The 24,095-nt window shown below is 55.7% G+C and overlaps 5 protein-coding genes and 1 non-coding gene across 6 annotated transcripts; 5 read left to right on the top strand and 1 right to left on the bottom strand.

Annotated features, from left to right (window-relative positions):
- Positions 1-321: 321 nt before the first annotated feature.
- BZA05DRAFT_434535 (uncharacterized protein) lies at positions 322-2,020 on the top strand (the record flags this gene model as incomplete). Its single annotated transcript, XM_051486327.1, has 7 exons — positions 322-378; positions 428-571; positions 612-688; positions 1,177-1,226; positions 1,566-1,585; positions 1,615-1,690; positions 1,937-2,020. Coding segments are annotated over 7 exons (507 nt in total), but the record flags the coding sequence as incomplete, so codon positions are not given.
- A 1,225-nt stretch (positions 2,021-3,245) lies between these two features.
- Positions 3,246-4,696, top strand: BZA05DRAFT_472083 (uncharacterized protein). The gene is made up of 2 exons (XM_051487994.1): positions 3,246-3,867; positions 3,962-4,696. The coding sequence occupies exons 1-2, from the start codon at positions 3,388-3,390 to the stop codon at positions 4,205-4,207; spliced, it is 726 nt and encodes a 241-aa protein (XP_051341473.1). The 5' UTR covers positions 3,246-3,387; the 3' UTR covers positions 4,208-4,696.
- A 1,702-nt stretch (positions 4,697-6,398) lies between these two features.
- On the top strand, positions 6,399-7,390 carry BZA05DRAFT_472082 (uncharacterized protein). Its single transcript, XM_051487993.1, has 2 exons — positions 6,399-7,111; positions 7,210-7,390. Exons 1-2 carry the CDS (start codon positions 6,646-6,648, stop codon positions 7,302-7,304), a joined length of 561 nt encoding a protein of 186 aa, XP_051341472.1. The 5' UTR covers positions 6,399-6,645; the 3' UTR covers positions 7,305-7,390.
- Positions 7,391-9,621: 2,231 nt separating this feature from the next.
- BZA05DRAFT_369897 (Nicotianamine synthase) lies at positions 9,622-10,687 on the top strand (the record flags this gene model as incomplete). The annotated part of the gene is made up of 2 exons (XM_051481638.1): positions 9,622-9,988; positions 10,045-10,687. 2 exons carry the CDS (start codon positions 9,622-9,624, stop codon positions 10,614-10,616), a joined length of 939 nt encoding a protein of 312 aa, XP_051341471.1. The 3' UTR covers positions 10,617-10,687.
- A 351-nt stretch (positions 10,688-11,038) lies between these two features.
- On the top strand, positions 11,039-13,055 carry BZA05DRAFT_472080 (uncharacterized protein). The gene is made up of 2 exons (XM_051487992.1): positions 11,039-11,739; positions 11,795-13,055. Exons 1-2 carry the CDS (start codon positions 11,276-11,278, stop codon positions 12,828-12,830), a joined length of 1,500 nt encoding a protein of 499 aa, XP_051341470.1. The 5' UTR covers positions 11,039-11,275; the 3' UTR covers positions 12,831-13,055.
- Positions 13,056-22,813: 9,758 nt separating this feature from the next.
- On the bottom strand, positions 22,814-22,885 carry BZA05DRAFT_t98. Its single transcript has one exon. It is a non-coding gene; the product is annotated as a tRNA-Trp (tRNA).
- Between the last annotated feature and the right edge of the window lie 1,210 nt (positions 22,886-24,095).

Raw genomic sequence — 24,095 nt, 5'->3', positions numbered from 1 at the left:
TGCCACGGAGATAGATGGTAGAGATGGTCTACAAGCGAGACGGAGATTGGAATTTTTGCATTCTCGGTGGAAAAGTGAAGAAGGGAGGGAAGTGACGATTCCGTAGATAGGGAGATAGGGAGTTGGTTATCTACTACCGTAGAAGCGAACCCACGTGTTGCGGGTCATGATGGGAGTGATGGGAGTCGTGATGGGAGGGAGGGAGACCGACCCTTAGAGTAGGTACATGTTATGCAAGTACCTACGTGTCGTCTCAGACTCTCAGACTCTCAGACTCTCAGACTCTCAGACTCTCAGACTCTCAGACTCTCAGCTCCTGCAATGCAATGCAATCCTCTTCTCCTCTTTTCTCTTCTGTACTCTTCTCTGCAGTATGAGGTATGTACCCACCACGCCACTCGCCGCCTTGTATGTACATACGCCGCAGACCTTTGAGTCCAGCGTGCATTTCGGCGTGCATTTCGGCGAGGCTTTCGGCATGCATATCGTCACGGTGACGCCGACGCTGCGTCGGACGCCGGGGGTGATCTACTCTAATCTGCAGCTCAAAGTGCATTTGCTGGGAATCATAGTATGTAGAGTAGAGTAGAGTAGAAAACACTCTACACCAGACCGGCCAGCCTCCGAGTCTCCGACATCACATAAGGCACGGCGCGGCGGTCGCAGGCATGGCGGTCGCAGGCATGAGGTGAATGGTGAACCTGGTCTGCGGGTGGGGTGCGGGTGGGGTGCCAGCAACGAGCATATCTAGAGCCCGGTGGATGTGGCGGTGGCGGTAGAGGTGGCGGTGCATGGCCTGATGTAACCTGCGAGCTGCGGCGGGTAGGAAGGGCGGGCGGCATAATTATCATGAGCGGGCGGGCGGCTGTCCAGACTCCAGACTCTAGGCGCAGTGTAGTGGGTGTGCTTATGCAAATGCAAGCCACTTTCCTTTCCTTTCCTCGTCGGTGGCGGCAGCAGAGGACGGATGAACGGGCGGACGAGCGAGCGGGATGACGGGCGGGCGCTAGAATGCCTATCGTGGGGCTGAGCTGGAGATTGTGGCGATTGTGGCGATTGTGGCGATTGTGGCGATATGATAAGAACGGTGGCGTTCGTACATAGACGAACTGGCCGTGGCTATGTCATAGGTAGAGTACTAGAGGAAGTGAGAAGTTGGTAAAGGCTGAATTCCAGCCCTCGAGTGTCTACTCAACCCGAGAATTCGCCCGTGTCGCTCACATACGGTATGTGCCGGTACGGTATCCTCGCCGCCCAGAAGCAATGTTCTCGCACGCCTCGGCCAGCCTCGCCCAGTCGAATTCCTACATACGGACCCGACGGGCGCTAGTCGGACATCGTCACCTCTTCGAAAATCCTATAGTTTTTTCGACCGCGCACACTTCGGCACGAGGTTTGAGAGGCTCCGCGACCAGACTGCTAGGATTCGCGGATAGTCCTCTCTCATCAACGACTTGTCCGTCGGGCCGATTAACTGTCGGTCACTTTGGGCCGATTAACTATCGGTGCTCGTCAGTCGGGCCGTTCTACCTAACTCTCGGTCACTTTGGGCCGATTACCGGTAGCTATGGGTTTCGACACACTTGTAAGTCGTGCTACTTTATTCGGTCGAAGGACGGCGACGAACGCGCACTCCGTCAGGTCGGCGTCGAGAGCGACACCGACAGACTACAGCAACGGGTCCTCGCCGGTACGTACTGGTACATTATCATACGCCCAGCATTGTCATGACCATACCCAAGCTCTGAGCTTTGAGCCCTGGCGCTGTCGCTGTCGCCCTGGCGCTGTCGCCTTGTCGGTAGAGTACTTTGAAGTTTGGTATGACTTACGTGATGATCTGTGAGACTGTGTTCTGTGACACTGTGAGACCGAGCTAACTAGACTCTATGTAGAGTCTATGTAGAGCACGAGCGCTGATCTATTTTCGTGCGAGTAGCTCCCGGCTCGTCACGCCAAACTCCAGTGCTCCACACGGCTATGCTTCACCGTGCATCTACACAGCCTCGATTCTGGAAGCACGAAGTATTTACCGTATGTAGAGTACTCCATATGCAGACTCCGGTTATAGATAGACTTACGGTTCCGTCGAATAGGCGAAGCTCGCCGAGAACTCTCTGTTCCGTCGATCGACTTGCTTTCGATGTGGGGGGCAGACTGCAGACTTCTGTCACTCGGTTGTCACTGGTGGAGTATCTGCTTCTGGTCCGTCTTCCGGGGCCGCGTACGCCATCCATCGACATCTACTCTACGCCCTTCGTCCGACAGACAGGCAGACAGTCGGACGCCGGATAGGCATGCTCGACCAACCTGGGATCACCCCCGCCCGGGCTGACGCCGAGCACGATTGTTGTGTCCACTGTCTGCCATACGGGCCTCAGGAATTGAGGACAGCAAAGATCGTCAGCTTCCTCCGGCGTCTCCCTCTTCCTCGTATCATACTCGTCAGGACTCCACCGCCAAAAAACAAAATGGAGAAAAGCACCCAGCATGTGCCGTGCGCATTGATTACTCCACCTATTGGCTGGCTGCATCCCTGTGTCGTTCGCATGTACTCCACGTACTGCACATCATGGGTAAGAGTGCCCACGATAATACGGCACTTACCCCGCTTCGCTCACCCCCACCACTCCTCCTCCTCGCCAGCTCTGAGCTCACTCGCCAAAGCTCACTCGTCCGACTCCATGACTCCCTCCACCAGCGACTCGGTAATCCACTGCCGGCCATGTCACCGACTGCCTCCTGCGGAAATACTCCATCGTACCCTGGAGGTACCAGTACATCACCCATCACACAACCCAGTGTTTTCAGCACAGCAATATAAATCGGAGCAAAGTATCATATCACCAAGCCCCCATTCGCCCAGTCCCATTCGCCCAGTCCCATTCGCCCAGTCCCATTCGCCCAGTCCTGTCCCAGCCCGTCCGTGCATGAAGTACAACACTCCACACAAGTAACCACCGAGTGTGTATGTAGAGTAAAGCGAAGTCGCAGATTACACCGCAGCGGCGGGGCTGATCTGCTGCACTGCTGCACTGCTGCAGAGTGTGATGTGCCTCGCCGTGAATGGCCAGGCCGGCACCCACACACAAACTCGCGCTCTCACTCTGCCGTAACCTATCGCGCGAAAGAGTCGGAGTCTGCGTGGGTGGGTGTGGGTGGAGTGTGAGTGGAGTGTGTGTGGGACGAGGAAGGGACGGTGAGGAGTCGGGCATATCATAAAGAGGCGTGCCCCTTCTCCGCTGCGCTGGGGGAGGGAAGGGAGGGAGAGCCTAGAGGAGACTGAATATTGAATACTGAAGGAGAGCTCACTGTTCCGGACCGGCCGAACAAATCCCACCGCCCACCTATCCCATCCACACACCACCCAGCACCCCGCACCCCGCAGCAATGGCACCCCGCGCGCACCCCCTCCCAGCGCCCATCCCGCTCGCGCACGCCCTAGCCGACGCACACAAAAACGGCTGGAACGACGATACGGACGACACGGACTCAGACGACGACGACCGGCGATGGCGGCGCCCCTCCAGCACCTCCACCCCCACGGGCACGTCCGCCGCCGACCTTGCCAACGGCAACGGCGTCCCCACCGGCGCCTCGCTAGTCTCCTCCGGCAACAACAACGAGAATAGTATCCACCCCGTGGCGATAATCCTGCCCGTGCTCGCGGGCGTAGCCCTGCTGCTACTGGCCATAGGCGGGTTCATGATCTGGCGGCGCCGCAGGCGCGCCGCCGCCGCCGCTGCTGCTGCCGCAGACGGGAGCATGGGGACGGAGACGGAAATGAGTGTTGCTGCGTCTGCTGCTGAGAGCACGGCGAACCTCCGCGGCGGAGCGGGCGCGGGCGGCACGGCAGCGTATGGCGAGAAGGTACCCCCCCCCCCCCCCCCCCCTGCCCCCCCCGACTGATGCTGGATAGTGCTGGATAGTGGTAGTGGTGTTGGATGTGGGCTGATGATGATAGTACTACCCCGGCCCCCCCGGCGCCGAGATCCCGCCGCGGTATGAGGACTCCCAGCGCGACCGGAGCGTCAGTGTCAGCACTGTGAGCCGCCATGAGGACCCGTTTGCCGATCCGTATGAGCGCGGGCTAGACCACAGCCATGGGCATGGGAATCGGGATGAGGATGATACGCCCGTTAGTCCTGTCAGTGAGACTGCTGCCGAGAGGGGCGTCGTCGCCGATGGGTATAGACATGAGGGGCGGTAGGTGCGCGTATGGGGAGGAGGGAAGGGGGAGTCGCTGAGGGGTGGGAACTTGGATGGCGTTTTTTTGGTTTTGGTTTTGGGTTGGTTTGGGATGTGGATGGCGGTGCGGTAGGTGTTGGTAATACGTTATCTACTTTTATCTACTTTGCTTGTGCGGATGGATGGGTGGAAGGATGGATGGACGGACGGTTTATTCATGAGTTATGTGCCTGTGATGGAGTATCACGATTCATCAGACCGTGAGTAGTGAGCAGTGAGTAGTGAGCAGTGAGGAGGGCGGGGCGATCCCAGTGCTCGCCCGGTTGAAGTTGGGGAATGACTATCCGCCGCTCTCGAAATGATGAAACAGGGCTCGTATCTATGATATGCCGACGCCTTCTTCACTTTTCACTAGATACCAGTAGCCTCTGCAGATACCGCCGCCTTCTTCACTTTTCACTAGATACCAGTAGCCTCTGCAGATACCGCCGCCTTCTTCACTTTTCACTAGATACCAGTAGCCTCTGCAGATACCGCCGCCTTCCTCACTTTCCAGTGTCCACAGTCCACTACCGTCGTCTCTGCTCAGTGCAGATACCGGAACTTGAAAGCACCATGCATTGTCTTTCTTCAGCCCTACCAGTTACCGTAGTACCTCAACAAATCCCCAAATCTACAAGTGCATCCATACACGTCTGGCACTGCACTTTCCTCTCTCTGCCATCCCTTCGGGCACCAGGCTTCAGCCGTTCATTCCCGGGGACGATTGCGCGCGGCTCGAGCTGGTAGTACACTGAGGAGAAGTACTAGGTACTCTCCAGTCAAACTCACCCCCCTCCTCCTGCTCTTGGCTTCAGTAAGGTTTGGTCACCGAATCTTCCCTGCGATTTTTTTTCGCCGGCTCCGAGTGACAGTACATGAGCGCGATGTTTCTCGGAAATACCCTACATACTGCGCATGCCTGCACATGCCGTAGAATATCCTTCCAATGCACCTCCGATGCGTATGCCGCGTTGCAGAGGATCGCTGAGGCCGAGGTGGTTTCGGACCAGGCCACTACTATACCTACCACACCTACTAGAGACCCGATGTGATTCGATATGGGCTGTTGGATATGCGCTCTGCCGAGGAAACGTGACATACATACTCTAAATACTAGTAGTCTAATAGGTGGAGGCCCGATGATCGATCTTCGAATACCTACCCAGGTACCTATGCTGTGCATAAAGTCAGCGATCGCCTCAAGATCGACTGCGGGTGCGGGGAGCGTATGATGATCCCGCCACCACCTCCAGCTGTCATACGATCGGTACCTAAGATCTAGGGGACGGGAAAATGAGTAGATCGCGTGAGCACTGAAGAATGACGACGGTGCTGGTGCTGGTGTTGACTGGTCGCTGGAGGTTCGCATAGAGTACATACCAGGTACTCACTTCTCGCCGTCGCATCCGTTGCGGTGAGTTTGCGAGTTTAAACGGCCCTGGGACACTAGGTACGCCGGCAAGGATTTACTTTCTGCCGGGCTGCCGGCGAGGATAGAGCATCTACCGGTATCCAGTGAACGATCCGAGTGGACTGTGGGACGCGAGAAGGCGGACTTTTGCACACATGATGCAGCTCATCACTATGCGCGAGGACGGCGTGGAGTTTACTCTACATTCTCCACATAGCACGGTACAGCTCTCAAAGCCAAGAAATCTAGCACGATGATGTCAACCACCTCGAAAGGCTTGTCCCAAAGTTCAAAGTTCAAAGTTCAAACACCGGCAAATTCCACCCCAAAATAGCCCCCTTTAATAAATTAGCTGCGATAACCGGCCGCATCATCGCTCCAGCCCGTCGGTCGCACCACAGCCGTAACAAGCATGGCGCGGGAGGGATGCATGCGTGCAGTTACGGCATGTCCTCCCTTCAAAGTTCTCCAACCCATCCGGGAGATTTTTCCGCTTGCAGCGCAGGTTCTCTCTCTATCTCTTTGTCTCTGTCTCTCTCGGTCTCTTCTGCCCCCTCGTCCACGCCTGTCTGTGTCTGTCTTTTCCGTCCGTTCGCTGCTTCTTCAGCTTCATTTTTCTCCGCTGGTCGATCGCTGCCCCGATCGGGTTACACGCTCTTTTCTCGCTCCCTCCCCCCTTCCTTCTCTCCTTTCTGACGTGTGCGCGCGATCCGATCCATTGACCGCCCCCTCCCCTCCCGCCCCCCCCCCCCCCCCGCCCCCGTTACACACTCCTTTCCAGCTTCAACCGCCCACCCCCGTTTGCCGTCGTCCGTCCTCGTTTCCTTCCCGCACAAGCAAACGAACGAACGATCAATCGAGCGAATCATCAGCCCGCAAGCCCTCCACCACCACGCACTTCCGCGCTCCCCACCGCCCCCTATCGCCGCCTGCGCCGCCCATGCCCGCCACCGGCACACACTAGCCCACACCCCACCTCCTTACCTCACCCTCTACCTCACCACGCAATGCAGCCACCACCACCACCGCCGCTCTCCCCCGTGCCGGAGGACTCAATCTTCATCTCCCGGATCCCCTCCCGCTCAGAGCCATCTCTACACCAGCAGCCGCACTCCACACCGCCCCCCTCCCGAAGCGGCGGCCTCGGCGCGCCCCACTCACGACACTCCACCGGCGGCGCGGGGGGCGCGCGCGGCCCGCGCGTACCGCGCCGCCAGCCGCCTACGCACCCTCACCCGCGGCCGGTGTCGTTTCCGCCGACGTCGGCGATGCGCGCCAGCTGCGATCTGGTCTATGATGGTAATGGGTCGAAGGAGAGTATCATCGCGTCTGAGTACCTGAGGCAGGTTGGGGGGGAGTATTATGGGCCGAGGATTGTGAGGGGTTTCGATCTTGAGGGGGGAGGGGGGAGGGGTGGGGGGACGGATACTGTGACCGTCGCGAGCAGTATGAGTGAAGAGGTCGAGACGAGGCGTGAGTTCTTCCTTGGACGCGGGGATGGGGGGAGGGGGTTATTGGGGGGGGGATGGGGACATTGGGGGATGGGGACAATGCTGACAGTGGACAAACAGCGCTCTACAGACGCACTTGGGTCATCGCTATATACGTCGGGATAATGTTTACCATCATTGCGCTGGCGGCGGCGCTGGGCGTCGTGCTCAGCTAACCGCCACTACCACCGGTACACTGCCTGCAGGGGCTGGGCGTTTATATTCTTTTCGGTTCCTTTCGCGGGTTCTGGAGGGAGGGAGGGAGGAAGGGAGGGAGGGAGGGAGGGAGGGAGGGAGGGAGGGAGGGAGGCATTATACCCATCGTTCGTCGTTTTTATTCTTCTTTCTCTTTCTATTACCTTAGACATGCGGCGGTGGTGAAAGCGGGCGGGTGCGTGTCTGCACACACACACATACTTTATTGCGAGCCTACCTACTTCCTACCCTAAGTACATACACTCATACACTCATACATCCGCCCGGTCGGTGTACATACGACAGTACCGTACTTACTTCTTACACTGTTATTATCCTATCCTATTCTATCCTTCTTGTTCTTTACCATAGCTTGCTTGCTTGTCGGCGGACTTAATACTCACCTACGGAGCGGGCGTTGCATTGCGCCCCTTTTACTCTACGTCGTCATTCGCCGTTCGTCGTTCGTCGTGTTTGTTGTGTTTGTTGTGTTTGTTGTGTTTGTTGTGTTTGTGGTGTTTGTTCTGTTTGGCGTGCAGATGTTGCGGCCGGAGATTGGTGTATTTGCTTCTTTTGTTTCTTTCTTTCGATTTCTAGATGGAGCGATGGTGGTGGTGGATGGTGGGTGGTAGGGGGAGAGGGAGAGGGCGGGGGTGGCGGATGGGATGGGGTGGGATGAGATGAGATGGGATGGATGTTTGTATGCACATACTTATCATGCAAAGACTGGGAGACTGGAAGACTGGAAGAGAGCGTATGCAGGTATGGGAGTATGGAGGGTATGGAGGTATGGAGGTGTGGAGGTATGGAGGTATGGAGGTTGAATGTACATGTTGAGATGAGATGATACCGTAGTGGCAGTGTATGGAGCTATGAAGCGCAGAGGTGATGAAACGTAGAGGAATGGAAGAGGAATGGAAGAGGGAATGCATATTACATAGAAGTTGCCGGGAGCGATTGGAGTTTACTTGTGACAGTGGTCATTGATGGGACTGGACCATGGTACCTGAGTTGCTGGCACGTGATACTAGACACCGTACCTATCTCGTGCTCGTGCTGGTGCTGTGACAAAGCAGCTCAGCCACGGGATCCGCTGTGGCTGCCCTGCGTCCGTGGTCCCGTCGGGATCACTCGTTGACTTCCCATACAACTCTGGTTTGACAGGTATTTTCAACGACTGTGGCACACGCCGAAACCCGGAATCACGCACCGTATCCCATTATGTACGCACACAGCGCAGTTTGAATCCATCCCTCCGTACTTCCCACCCGCTCCGCCAACACCGTATGTACATACACCCTCATACACCCTCATCGTTACATACGGGACCAAACATCGTCTGCCACATCGCATCGCATGGCACCGCACCGCATTTGATCCGCACACCCGCACCCTGCACCCGTAAAACTCTACACATACATACACATGGATGGGTGGATAGCCGCATGCTCCATGATTCATGGTTTCGGATCCTCGCTCCCCATCCTCCTGCTGTGTGTGCCTTCTCTGTTGAATGTTCTGCCCGCCCCTTGTACATGCCGTATGATGTATGATGTATGTATGTACTCTATAGTATGGCGGAGGTGCACATGGACACCTTGCTGGCCCCGCCCAACCCAACCCAACATCGTCATACTTCTAAGTTCTCTTCGCCCACCGTAGGTGCGAAACGAAAGAAACGAAAGAAATATCTTCCACCATCCCTGGTAGGCTGGTGGAATAGCGTCTCGTTTCGTCTCCGGCCTTTTCTAGCGTGATAAAGTAGGTAAGATAGTGCCCCTCGCTCCACCCCGCTCCGCTCCGCACCGCACCGAGCGAGAAAGTGAAAACCGTAGCGACCAGTCAGTTCACTTCTGTTTCTCCTCCTCAAGCTCCTCCTCGTCCTCCGAAGTTCCGAACTTAACCCACTGCAGGTCTGCAAAGCTATTTAAGCTCGTGATGGATGATGTGTCCCTTGCATATGCAGGCTCCCTCGCTCGCTCCCACCAAGGTGTTTGCAGTTTGCAGATTTCTCCGAAGTGGGGGGTTGGTGAAGTGAGTGAGTATCGTGGTGGTGGGGGAGGGAGGGGTGGGGAGGGGTGTTTTTTCTCCCCGACGAGCGAGTGCAAGATGCGGGGTCCCGCTGTTGTAACCGCAGGGAGGAGGAGGAGAAATACGAGGAGGAGGAGGGGAGGAGAAAGAGGGCTGCGTTTATCATGGTGGGCGTGTCTTCCTGTTCTGTTCCCCCCCCCCCCCCCCCCCCCTCTCCGCCGACAAGACCAGACCAGCACAATCCAGCAAGAACCTCACCCTGCTCTCATGAGTTCCGCCGCGACCCTACCCGCTCCCTCCTCTCTGCCGCCGCCTGCGCGCGCCGTCGCCACGCCCACGGCCGCCCCCACTTCCACGCCCACAACTGCGATCACCGCCTCGATCCTGCGCATCTACGCAGTATTCCAGCGCTCTCCGTCGCTGGGGCCGTCGCCGTCCGTAAACGCCGCCTTCTCCGAGCTTGTATCGCTATGCATCCGGCCCTACGACTCCGCCACCGCCGCCGCGATCCTCGAGGACCGGCGGGTCCGCGCCATCGCGAACGCGCTGCGCGCGAAGTGCTCAGAGGGCGAGTTCCTGCTCGAGGCGTGGTGGGCTAATAGGATCCTGGCGGAGGAGGGGAGGGGCGAGGAAGGTGCGTACCCCTCTCCGCGGCGTGTAGAGTTGTGGTAGTGGTGCTGATGACAGCAGCATGGACCTCACTCCGCGCCTTCCCCTACTACCAGAACTACATGGACCTATCTCGTCTCGAGCTGTCCGCGCTCGCCGCGGTACACCCTGCGCCCATCGGCTCGCTCGCATTCATCGGCTCCGGCCCGCTCCCGCTAACCTCGATATGCCTGTCCACCCTCCTCTCACCCCCGCCGCGTCGAATCCACAACATCGACATGTCCCCACAGGCAATCAGCGTATCGCGCTCGCTGTGCGCGCGGCTCGGCGGGGCCGCCGCACGGCTGTCCTTCGAGTGCGCGGACGCCAAGGAGGTCGCGCTCGAGGAGTTTGATGTCGTTGTGCTCGCGGGGCTGGTGGGTGGCAGTGCAAACGAGAAGCGAGAGATTCTTAGGAGCGTGGTGCGCAGGTGTGGGAATGGTGCGCTGCTGATGTTGAGGAGCGCACATGGTGTGAGGAGGCTGCTGTATCAGGAGGTTGAGCTCGCCGAATTGCAAGCGCTTGGCTTGGATGTGCTACTGGTTGTGCATCCATGGAATGAGGTGGTTAATTCTGTTGTCGTTTGTAGGGTGAGGGAGAGGGGGAGGTTGTAGATGCGTGGGAGCGGGAGGGGTAGAGGGTGGCTAGATGGTAGAGGGGGATTGCGAGGTGCGTGGAGTTAGGCGTTGGTTGCTTGCGTGCGAATAAAGGGAAATTCTATCCGGCCTACATATCCGGTGCAGTCATGGGAAGGCACTCGCGCGGGGCGTACTTTTGTGGGTGCTCATTGACGTTGGACGACGCGTAGGCGTGCTGCATGGAGTCTCTACGGTACGGCACCGCGGAATGAAAAAAGCAAATAACGAAAGCTGCATACTGCGATGAGTCCGACCGACCGACCTTCCTCAACCAATCGGCCGGAGGAACTGTGGCCGGCTACCCGCCCCATGGGGAAGCTCTCCGGATCCCGGGTATAAGTACTATCTAGACTCTAGAGTACCATACATACATACAGCAAAGTAAGTCAGGGGCATTTAGAGAGAGACAACCGACTGCGGGATGGAACTCAGCCGACTGCTATGTATGAGGAGAATGCGAACGTCACGACATAAATACGATATGCACATACATCCCATCTACTACTGTATAGCAGGCTGATCTCGCCTTCCGACTTTCCGCACTGATTCTGCCTGATCACCTCGGACAGGTACTTAACGAGCCACATCCAGCGACCTGGTTACGGACTCCCCACGTTTCGTATCGCCATCTCGCCATGCGTCTCCTACTGCAGCTTGTGTTCCTCGCCTCCGCCGCGGCGCACACCACACTGCCAGAATGCCTCCTCGCCGCCTCAGTGCCAGTCCTCACGCCCTCCTCCTCCTCCCCCGCCTCCGCCGGCAACTTCACCACCGCAATCCTCCCGTTCAACCTGCGCCTCCCCTACGTGCCCGTGGCGCTCGCGGTCCCCACCACAGTCTTGCAAGTCTCGGCGGCCGTCGTCTGCGCAGGCCACTACGGCGCAAAAGTTGCCGCGCGCTCTGGCGGCCATAGTTATGCTGCGTTTGGACTGGGTGGACAAAATGGCTCGCTGGTTGTCGATATGAAACGCTTTCGGACGCTGGAGGTGGATGCGGAGACCCAGGTGGCGACTGTTGGGGCGGGGAGGAGGTTGGGCGATATTGCGACGTATTTGTTTGAGAGTGCAGGGAGGGCATTGCCTCATGGGTTGTGTCCTGGGTGAGTACCTACTGCAGTGCGGGGATGGGGGGGTGGGCTGGGTTGACTGGTATAGGGTTGGTATTTCTGGCCATGCCCTCCACGGCGGCTTCGGCTTCACCAGTCGGATGTGGGGGACAACACTGGACACGATCCTGTCGCTAGACGTAGTCCTTGCGAACGGAACCTTCCGGCGCGTCTCCTCCACGCAGCACGCGGACCTATTCTGGGCGTTGCGCGGGGCAGGCTCCTCCTTCGGCCTCGTCACGTCCTTCCGCTTCCGCACCTTCGCGGCGCCCGTCAACGGCGTGGTATACAACTACACCTTCCCTTCCTCCACCTCCCCGGGCGCACAAGCGGCCATCTTTGCCGCCACCCAGGGCTTCGCCCACTCCGCGCCGTCGAACCTCGCCGTGCGCCTGTTCCTGCGCACTCCCGCTATTGAGCTCGGGCCGCAATTCTTCGTCTCTGGCGTGTTCTGGGGGTCCCGCGCAGGGTTCGACAGCACCATCGCGCCGCTGCTCGCCGCGTGGCCGGCAGATACCGTGCACGGCGTCCAGGAGCTGCCGTACCTCGACGCGCTGGTGTCGTTTAATAACGGCGGGCAGCTGCCGCAGCCGAAGGAGTACACTGAGCACGGCACGTTTTTTGCAAAGAGCGTGGTAACGCCGGAAGCGCTGGGGAATGCGAGTCTGGCGAGCTTCTTCGGCTTCGTCGCGGATGCTACCGATGCGCCGGTGCCGTGGTGGGTCATCGCCGACTTATACGGTGGCGCGAACTCGCGGATCAGTAACGGGGACGCGGAGGGCGCCAGCTACGCGGGCAGAACCGCGTTCTTCACGCTGCAGCTGTACTCCATCTCGGATGTGGCGCAGACGGGGCCGTATCCCGCTGAGGGCATCGAGTTTATGGACGCGCTGTCAAGGAGTATTACAGAGCCCCAGGGCGAGACACAGTTTATGGCCTACCCGAATTATGTCGATCCCACGTACAGCGCGGAGGTGGCGCATGGGTTGTATTATGGTGAGAAGTATGAGAGGCTCCTGAGCATTAAGAGGAGGGTTGATCCTGAGATGCGGTTTTGGAATCCGCAGGCTATTGGGGTTGAGTAGGGGATGTATATTGGCGATGTATGTTGTCGAATGAGTTATGAGTGTATGTACTGGCCGTGGACAATCTCTAGAGACCCGAGTGGCAGACACAAGTACCTGTAAATAGCTATGATATCGGGTGATGAGCCATGTTCGATCCCACAGTTCTGTAGCTGTATACCGTAGGTGGGTAATGGGTACATCAATCCACCTCCACCACCGCCACCCAAGAGTAGAGTCCTGACATCTTTCTCTGCCTACTGGGTATGTAGCTGGTAGGATTGAGCTTTGGATTGGCCGGTACGGTACGTCGGTAGTAATACCAGACTCGGGGCGGATGGAGGATGGACGATGGACGATGTGCGGATGGCGGAGGTGAAGATTGTGTCCAATGAGAAGGCTCAGTGCGATGGTTGCACAACGAGAGGAAGACGGAGAGGAAGAGGGAGAATCATATGTAGAACCGGATATATCATATCCCCACCACCACCGCCACCGCCACTGCCAATTCGCGCCGGACATTGGAGTCTATATAGTACACCGGCCGCACCACCGGAAGTGAAGTGCATGCATGCAGAGTGGCTGGATCTGCGGCGGATCGGATCCCCGGGGCCGAACCTGTCAAGCACGCAGATTCTCGAGTAGGTACTAGGTAGGCAGGCCGGCACTGCGTATACGTACTTCTATGCTCACTAACTCTGGCTATGGCGGTCCTAGTTTTATAACTTTTATGGTGGAATTCAATTGGATTAGTCGGCGCGGAAGCTCGGCGTAGAAGCTCGGCACAAGGGCCGCAACCCTACCATTCGTACATTCTTCGACGTTCGTGACGTTCGTCACATACGGGCCACGGTCCACGGTCCACAACCCACCCTTCCCACCGTCTTCCCCTCCCACCACTTCTTCTTCCTTTCACATCACTTCTTCCGTCTTTCACATCACAACACAACACAACTTATCAATACAACAACACAACAGCACAACCTTTTGCCGCTGATCAAGCAGGCCGCCGATGGGCGGGCGGATATCCTTTCGCTTCTCGCCCTACCTCTTCGCCCTGCCCCTCCACCTTCCGCCTTCTCCATCTCATTGGTCGGAGTCATCCGACCAATGAGATGGGGAAGGCCGCACATCACAGCCAATATCCACCACGGTGGTGTTGCGGCCGGGAGCATAGGAGGTCCCCGGGGGGGGCTGCGGGCCCGACGAAAGGCGTAAGTACTTAGCTGGCCGGACTGAGTTGGCTGTGTTTACAATACCGGTGCTGACCATACTAGGTGACGGCCAGCCTGGGCATGAGCCAGAGCTGGAAACCCAATTCCAACGTCTCCCGAAACCAACCACCAACACACATCCGAAAGCCTTTCGCACAGCGCACCTCACGCCACGATGCCACCCCGCGGCACCAAAGAAACCACCATGTCGACGAAGACGGCTGCTACACGACATTCTCTTTACCGACCCGACGTTCCTCAAGCACTTCGCGCAGTTCCAGGGAATGTGGGACCCCCGTAACGACCGTAAGGGTCTGCACTCAACTATGACATCCACAACACAGCCCTTGGGCCTTGGTGGCGGAGATTTATAATTTATCCGACCAGTTGAGTACCTGCCTTCTCTGATCCTATGATCTGTCGTCCGCGACTTGTCTAACCTCTACATCTAGCACCGGAGGAGAGAAGTCATGTTGGGGGTGGTCACGCAGTCTATATTAGAATAGTCCTTCTTCCCATAATACAGCATACCAGCATACCAATACAATAAGTACATTACACTTCGCATCCCTGATCGCTCTTGATGTAATCTTCCAACACGTGACATGTCCAACACTAGGTATTGGAATATTGCATTCATCACATCCATAAGTACCAGTACCAGCAATCCTTCACTGCACATACACGGCGACGGCGGGCGAATATTCAGTCCATCCTCGCCCTCGATACGAGCGGGGATGTGCTGGGCAGCTGGAGCAGGTGGCGTACACAGGAATGGAATGCAATTCATTTCGCTTCCCGTTGTTGAGAGAGAGAGAGATCTTCAGTTTATTTCGCATGCAGCCTAGGTATCTAGACTATGCTTCCCGTTGTTGAAAGTTGAAGATTATGCGGTTCAGAGTGGTTGAGAGTGATTTTCGGTGACGTTGGCGTGGTTGAGCTCGGTGATCAGTTGATGGGCTTGAGTTAGCCAGTGTTGAAATATACGGATAGAACGACAGAGATGATTGATTCGACAAAGCAAAAGTACCATCAGTAGCGAGGCCTCTCTCTACCTGTGTGAGGTGCCGCCTAACGTTTGCCACGTAACCATATGCTCGTAATCATATGTTCGTAACCATATGCTCGTCAACACTCGGTCGTGGCCGTCCACTCGTCCACCGTGGAACCTTATTCGTGCAACTTTATTCGTGCAAACGTCTCCGGGCGGCTAAAGTTTGACGGCCGGTATGGAGGTGGTAGGTAGGCTTGAGTTGGAGTTAGAGTAACCGGTACCGCACTCGCCGCGTTGGGAGAATTGGAGGACGAGTGAATGGAGGTGAAGGTTGAAATTGTTGAGTGCGATGGGTGCACAAGGAGTGGGAGAGGGAAAGGAAGAGGTAGAGGGAGACGGCGAGGAAGAGGGATATACAGGCGCGGATATCGCCACCACCACCGCCACCCCCAATTCGCGATATCATGGAGTCACGGAGTCCATGGACCGCAACACCGGAAGCAATGTCCACTATTGTGTAGTCAATTCGCGAACGGCGAACCTCTATCGTAGACAGACCCACAGGCGGCTCATGTGGGAGCACTCGAGTCAGGTGGATCCCCAGCTACTCTACAGACGTATGCACACGGCTCTCGGCCTCTGTATGTGATGTGATGTGATATGTGTATGCAGAGTGGCTGGATCAGCAGCGGATCGTCGAACCTATCAAGTACGCCGATTCTCGACTCTGTAGTTTGTCAAGCCGGCATTGCGTACTTCTATGCTCACTCTGGCGCTGACGGTCCTTTTTTTATTATGAAATTCGATTAGCCGGCGTAGAAGCTCGGCGTAGAAGCTCGGCAGAAGGGCCGCAACCCTACTCTTCGTACAGTCTTCGACGTTCGTGACGTTCGTCATATACGGGCCACGGGCCACGGTCCGCGGTCCACGGTCCACGGTCCACAAACCACTTTTCGTACTGTCTTCCCCATCCACACTTCTTCTTCCTTTCACATCACATAACAGCAATAATACAACATAATAAAACAATAATAAAACAACAAAACAATAACAACAACCAGGTCAACAACAACGAAAACCAGCGTCACCAAGAAGCTGATGAAAGAGCTCGCGGAGGTCCGGTGCATAGTGCGCGCGAGGATACCAACGTAAGTTCATGATTTCCTGACTTTCCGGCCTATACCCCGCGACACATTAACTACCCGACACCCTCAATGCTCCTGCAGGCTGTACAGGACTCTCAATGCTGACGGTGTCTTTTTTTAATAAAAAAAAAGTGCCAATGGATCCAAGATCTTTTTGCAACTTTACCAAAACACTTTGCCCGAATCCGAATCCGAACAATGAGTTGGAGAAGGCCGCACCAGATGCCCAATATGCACCCTAGTGGTGCTGCGGGCCGCGGCCACCACGGAAACTCTATCGCTGCCGGATACTAGTACATGGTGGCCGCGGATATAGGAGGTCCCCGGGGGGGGGCATTGGGGGGATTGGCGACATTGGCCTGCAGGGTGGCGCGGGGGGATGGAGCGTGGAAGGCTGAAGGCAAGGTACAAAGAAACAGAGAAGGGCTGGGGAGCTAGGCAAAAAAGACTGAGAGGGGGGCGTACTGGGAAGTTGGAGCAGGCGATGCTCACAGGAATGGAACTCATTTCGCTTCACGTTATCTAGAAAACTGAAGATTTGCGGTTCAGAGTGAGAGAGTGGTTGAGAGTGATATCTGGTGATGTTGGCGGGGCAGAGCTCGGTGGTCAGTTGATGGGCTTGAGTTGGCCGGTGTTGTGACATACGGATAGAACGACAGCGATAATTGATTCGAAACAGCAAAAGTATCATTAGCAGCGATGCCTCCCTCTTAATTAGGTGCCGCCTAAAGTTTGCCGCGTCACCACATGCTCGTCGACACTCGGTCGCGGCCGTCCACCCGTCCACCCGTCCACCGTCCACCGTCCACCGTCCACCACGAAACCTTATTTGTTCAAACGTCTCGGGGCGTCTTCGGGCGTCTAAAGTTTGATAGCCGGTGTGTAGGCAGGTTACGTAGGAGGTAGGTAGGCTTGAGTTGGAGAACCCGGTACCGGCCTCGCCGCGTTCGGGGAATCGGAGGACGAGTGGATGAAGGAGGAGTGGAAGGAGGAGGAGTGGATGAAGGTTAAGGTACTACCGGTAGTAGAGTGTAATGGGTGCACAAGGAGAGACCTCGTTGGGAGGAAACGCGGTGGTCATTGTACAGGACGACGATATCACACAGGTGACTGGAACGCATGGCAAAACACCGACAGCCCAGAGCTACTTACCCACCCATCTATATAGTACCTACATACTTAGGTATGGTAGACTAACCATGAACTATGACCCGCGTTGCAAAGAGGTGTCGCATGTCCTGTTGGATCTCTGGAGTCTGGACTCTGGAGTTTACACATTGGACAGAGCCACTCATGAACAATCACCCGTGCTGCGGAGATAATGTACCATGTAGATACCTGGATACATGTTACATGTCTTGTCGGATCTCTAAGCTTTGAGGGAAGCGGCGCAGACATGCTCGCTAGGTATGACATTACAGTGACTCGTGAGTACGATGCTGGGAGATTCGGAGGTCCCGTGTAAGAACCGACGGCCGCGTTGGGATAATGCACGGTAGGTATATAGGCGTTGCGCCGCAGATCCCCCCGAACCTACTATATCGGGTACACCGGCCGCCGGTGGGATAAATGGATTATGTACGCCGATTCTCGAGTACCTACTAGATAAGCCGGCACGTACTGGTATGCTCACTCTGGCTCTTGCGATCCTATGCACTTGGTTTTGTTGTGGAATTGAATTGGATTAGTCGGCATAGAAGCTCGAGGCAGAACCTCGGCATGGAAGCTCGGCGGAAGGGCCGCAACCCTACCCTCCGTACAGTCTTTGACGTTCGTGACGTTCGTCACACACGGGCCACGGCCACGGCCACGGTCCACAAACCACCCTTCGTACCGTCTTCCCTACCCACCACTTCTTCCTTCCTTCTTTCACATCTTTTACATTACAACAGCAAAGATAGGACATAATAATACAACACAACAATACAATAATACGACCACGGCAACTACGACAACTACGACCACCATAATCACGACAACCACGCCAACCGTGACAGCTACATACAACTACAACAATACCTCACGTCTATATCGACCCCATAATCCTCCTCCTCCTGCTCCTGCTCCTCCAGCTCATCCAGCTCCACTCAGGCTGCGCCCAATGGATTTCGACGATCCATTGCGCCCTGGGAAATCGCATCCCAGCGGTGCTTCCCGCGGGGGTGGGGGGCTGGGGCATGCAATAGAGAATGGTGTCCGCAGAATCCTGCGGATTGAGGGGGCCGAAGCTGGCGTACTTCGGAGAGCTATCCGAGAGCGTTGGCCGAATACAAACATGAGATCGATCGCGAGCCTCAATCCGACTGAACTTCCCGCGAGGAAAGGCGTAAGTGTTTCCTCTACCTAGCTGGCCGGATTGCTTGGTCGGGTTTACTATAGCGGCGCTGACTATACCAGGTGAACGCCTGCCTGGGCAGACGAGTGGGCTAGGTATGGTGGGCGAGGCCGCGCAGCCTCCCACACCGCAGACAACCTGCGGGCCGCTACGCTCTCGCTTCTAACACAACAAAACAACAACTACAACGATACAAACATCCTCAGTAACACAATCGACCTTGGGCCTTGGTGGCGGGGATTTATCATTTATCCGAACCAGTTGAGTACCTACTCCGATCCTGTGATCTGTCGTCTGTTCCTTTTCTAACCTCTACATCTAGCACCGGAGGAGAGAAGTCGTGTTGACGGTTGTCGTGCCATCAATATTAGAATAGTTTCTCTTCCCATAACATACCACATATGTACCAATACTGCTACAATACAATACAATACACTTCACATTTATGATTGCCTTGATATAATCGTGCAACCCGTGACGTGTCCGGCACCGGCTGTTAGAATATCGAAAATACATCAAGTCCATAGGTAAAGTTCCACCCTGATTGCTGGCCGCTGGCTAGTGCGGCGGGTGAGACGGCGCATGGGACGGCTTTCCGGTCGGATGAGATATGGTCACTGGTGGAGGTAGGCGGGCTGAGGATATTGCACTATAGTGCTAGGTAGTAGTAGCTATGGTTCTCGGGTTGGCGGGGTTGGCGGGGTTGGCGATATGCGGACGGATACCCCCAGCTTACAGCCGACTCTACAAGCCTCGTGATAGGGAAGTCCACTGACGACGTGAGCGGGTCGGTGAGAGGAATTCATTCGGGGTTTGGGTGGGTGGTCGGTGGAGGAGTCGTGTCATATAAAGGATTGGAGGGTTGGAGGGTTGGTAGCGGTGCGATTCGTAGTAGAGTATGTGCATTGCCTTAGCTGAGATAAATCAATAGACTGTTTCACTGTCTATTGCTCTGCTCAATATGTATCTACGTATCCTACGATACATGGGCTCGTAGGTGAAATCCGGATTCCCGAGTATCTACTAAGGTAGGTATTGTTCTGCATGCGATATCACTCGCGTGCATGGCTGCAGCGTGGCGAGGTAAATATGCTGCATCACTAAAGAGGAGGAGGTGGAGGAGGAAAGGCAGAACATGAGCGCGCAGCAGGATACTGTGGCTGTGCCCTGTACAGGGAGATGATGACCGATGACATGTGAATGTCTGTTCTTGGTGCGCAACAAATTGATGTTCTCTCGCCGGTGGTTAGTTGATGGGCTTGAGTTAGCCAGTGCTGGAATACACGAATACATAGCACGACAGAGCATTGGTAGTTGATACGACACAGCAAAAGTATCATCAGCAGCGAGGCCTCTCTCTACTCTATGAGGTGCCGCCTAAAAGTTTGCCGCGTAAAGTTTGCCGCGTAATCATGTGCTCGTCGACACTCGGTCGCAGCTGTCCACCACGGCCGTTCACTCGTCCACCGCGGAACCTTATTCGTGCAAACCATATTCGTGCAAACGTCGCCGTAAAGTTTGACAACCGGTATGTACCTACTCGGCGCGTTCGGAAAATCGAAGGACGAGTGGAGAGGATGAGTGGATGAAGGTGATGGTTGAGCGCAATTTTTGAGTGCGATGGGTGCACAAGGAGAGGGAGAGGGAGAGGTAGAGGGAGAGGAAGCGGAAGACGCAGGCGCGGATATCGCCACCACCACCGCCACCACCACCGCCAATTCCTGACATCATCGTGTCCACGGAGTCGATCGACCGTGACACCGGAAACGAAGTCCACTATTATGTAAGTAGTCAAAATGTGAACGGCTAACTTCTGTGGTGGACAGACCCACAGGCGGCGCACGCGAGAGCACTCGAGCCGGGAGGAACCCCTCCGGCCATCTGGCAGCGGATCGTCGAACCTGTCGAGCACCTACTACACCCGTCACTGCCCGGTGCGATCAGTGAATTATGCCGATATCGTTCTCGAATAGAGTACCTACTAGGCAAGCCAATTCTCGAGAACCTGCTAAACAAGCCGTCACTGCGTACTTTTATATTGCTATGCTCACTGGCGCTGACCGTCCTAGTTTTATAACTTTTATTATGGAATTGGATTCGATTAGTCGGCGTAGAGGCTCGGCATAGTTACTCGAAAAGCTCGGCGGAAGGGCCGCAACCCTACCCTTCGTACAGTCTTCGACAATCGTGATGTACGTCACATACGGACCACAGTTCACGGCCCACAACCCGCTCTTCGTACCGTCTTCATCTCCCATCACTTCTTCCCCACCTACCACTTCTTCCTTCTCTCACATCACAACACAACCCAACATAATACAACATAATACAACACAACACAACACAACTACTTGCCGCTGATCAAGCGTGCCGGCGGCCGCAGATGGGCGGCTACCCAGTCGCTTCAGTCTCCCCATCTTCGCCCCGCCCCTGCACCATACACCCATTATGCACCCCAGTGGTGCTGCGGCTGCAGACACAGGAGGTCCCGGGGTGGGGGGCGGGGCGGGAAGCGGGAGGGGCAGCTAGCCCGAAGAACGGTGTAAGTACCTACCTAGCTGGCCGGACTGAGTTCGTTGTCTTTACTATAGCGGCGCTGACCATACCAGGCTAACTCCAGCATGGCATAAGCCTGGGCTACGGTCACTGGTGGGCGAGGCCGCGCAACCTACTTCACCAGATATAACCTGCTGGCCGCTGCGTTCTCGCTTCACTATCCAATGCGACGACAACTTCAACGATATAATCACTACATATCATGCCCTCGCTCACCAGTGGCGGGGATTTATCATTTATCCGAACCAGTTGAGTACCTGCCTACTCCGATCCTGCTCTGTCGTCCGCTCCTTCTCTAACCTCGACATCTAGCATCGGAGGAGGAAAGACGTCGATTATCGGTAACTGCTAGGTACATGCCTTGTACTTACCTAGCAGCCTGCCAGGCCCGCTGCTGAAGACAGGGCGGCGACGGATCTGAGGCGGAGGATATGAGACAGCGGAGAGACGAACGTCAGGAGGTGGCTGGGGCTGGGGTTGGGCTCAGAGGGATTGGAACCTACCTAGGTACTACCTCACGCCGTCTATATTAGAATAGTTCTTCTTCCCGTAACTTGGGTACTACATACCAATAGGTACAATGCAATACACTTCACATCTCTGATCGCCTTCGATATAATCTTCCAACACGTGACAAGTCCAACACCGGCTGTTGGAATATCCAAAATACACCATATCTATGTACGGATCTACTATGTATCGGCACCTCCCGTTCTTCCGCCGAAGGCTTATCGATACTCCTCACCACACCACCATTCGATTCCCGTCTTCCGCCTTCAGACACCACATCTCTACCCTCCTACTTCATACTTCCAAGTTACTACTTCCCGGCAATCACCGCCTTACAATAACCATAGGTGGAAGTGAGGAATGTATTTTTCCAGAGTATGTAAAGCTAAAATACACGTGCTTGCTTGCTGCTTGACGGAAGCTGAAGCACGAATCATCACCCGACCATCATCACCCGCGACCGCGATTCCGTCGTTTTCGCTGAGATCCACAATTACTCTACTCTACTCTAGCAAGCAAACGGTCGAATTCTTGATGGAAACGGATTCGTGTCTAGATTCTAGCCGGCTCACTCGTGCACGCCGACCGGAAAACGACAGGAAGTAGCCATAGACATTTCGAGTCAGAGACTCGTGAGGAAGATGGTACTCTAAATACCGGACATATATCATTCTGTTTTAGTTTCAATTTCGCCCATGTGTTTTAGATTTTAGATTTTGAGCGATGTACTCGCACACAGCGGGGAGCCACGGATTCCATGAGTCTTTTGTACCATAGGTAGCCAAAAGCTGGTGTTGAAATACCCACTTGGGTAGACGGGAGAGACAATCACTTCCATACCGCAACAATCACACCAGCGGCGAGATCTTTCTTCATATACAGACTGTAGATTTCAGACTTTGGACTTCAGACTTCTTGGTCCGAGAGTTACTCGCCCCATGGTGCTGCCGAAGGTTACGAGTAGCCCAAGGTGCTACTGAAGGTTACTCCCCCGCCGACAGCACTCGGTCTCCACTGTCCACCGTATAAATTTATTCACGGAAGCCTATTCATGCCAACATCTCCGGATCCGCGCGTCCAATCTATTCTTCTGTGCTGCTATGTAGAGTCACCACAACGATCCGGGTGGATGCGCACTCTCGCCCCCCTACACTCCCCACCATCAACATTCACACACGCTCCCATAACCCCGACCGCTAGTGAAGCAAGAACAAAAACAGAAGAGAGCAGAGCAAAAACAAAAGATTTAGTGACCCCGACGCGATTTGAACGCGCAACCTTCAGGTCTGGAATCTGACGCGCTACCATTGCGCCACGGAGTCGTTTGATGTCGCTCGGTCAGTTTTATAGTCTATAGCCAATTTTAACAATATCCTGCCGGAAACACTTGCGGAGAAACTAGTCCCTCGAACCGTAAATCCACGATACTTCCGCCCCATAGAAACAATTTCCCATTTCTCTGATGCTGATGAACAGTTATCCGCCGAAGACAGATACAAAGACAAAGCCAACGCGACGGAGCTCACCTCCGCGCCCCCCAACTTCCCAGGCTCCAACCTCCCAAGCTCCAACTCCCCAAGGTCCAAGGCTCTAAATTCCCGTTCCAACAAGCCAACAAGCCAGCAAGCATCAAACAGCACGCAGCCAAGTGAGCCGAGCCCGACGGGCCCGCTTGGCTGACGCTGGAATCACTTGGCTCCACGGCGGCGCCGCTCCGTGCTGGATCTTGGCCGCTTGGCTGGTTGGTGACTGGGCTGGTTGGCCGCTTAGCTGGTAACTTGGCTTGAGACCAGATCGCACTCCACTCCACTCCGCTTCAGGTTCCGGGGATGGGGATGGGAAGTGGTGACCGTTATCTGCGCGCAACAGATCGTGGTTCGTGGCGATGGGGGCGGGGGACATGGTTTCTCTTTCCATGTAGATACGGCGTGGTCTGCGTAGTGGGGAGATACCGGAGTACCGTGAGAATGACGGCGTTCACACGTTAGCACTCGCGTCCGCAGCAGACCAGCAGACTGTGGCGAATAATTACTTCCTTGGTACCGCCACAGCGATCGGTGATTACAAACCAATGAAAGGTTGGTTAGATACCGCCACTTTGTCATGATTCGTGGTTGTGAGCACTGAGTGGGACTGGGTGGGATTGGGTCCAGACCTGGAAGCTCGCCAAGAGCCGCAAGTGCGAACGGCGGGCAGACGAGGATGTTTGGTGGTTTCTAGAAAGTTTTGTAGACCAATGGTACCTAGAGGAGCGAGAAAGAAGCTGCGTAGAGCTAGCTGCGTAGAGCTAGAGGAAACAAAAAAGCAGGAAATGTGGGATGGCGGATCGCTCATGATGTGGCTAGAGAGCAGCGCGGAAGAAAACATTCCGGTGGCGGAACTGGAAGCTGCTCGAAGCAGCTGGACGGGCAGCACATCCCACCGACGGCGTCGACAAGGCGTCGCGGGGAATATCCATGAGCGGGCTCGGTAAACCGTGTTCTCATTTCCGTGCTCGCTCGCAGCAGCGGTGAGAGCTGCAACTGTTTCATC

The sequence above is a fragment of the Tricharina praecox genome, assembly GCF_024521635.1.
Source record: "Tricharina praecox strain CBS 144465 chromosome Unknown BZA05scaffold_6, whole genome shotgun sequence".
NCBI classification, from domain to species: Eukaryota; Fungi; Ascomycota; class Pezizomycetes; order Pezizales; family Pyronemataceae; genus Tricharina; species Tricharina praecox.
Note: the sequence above shows the minus strand (reverse complement) of the source record. Positions and strands in the feature narration are given on the sequence as shown.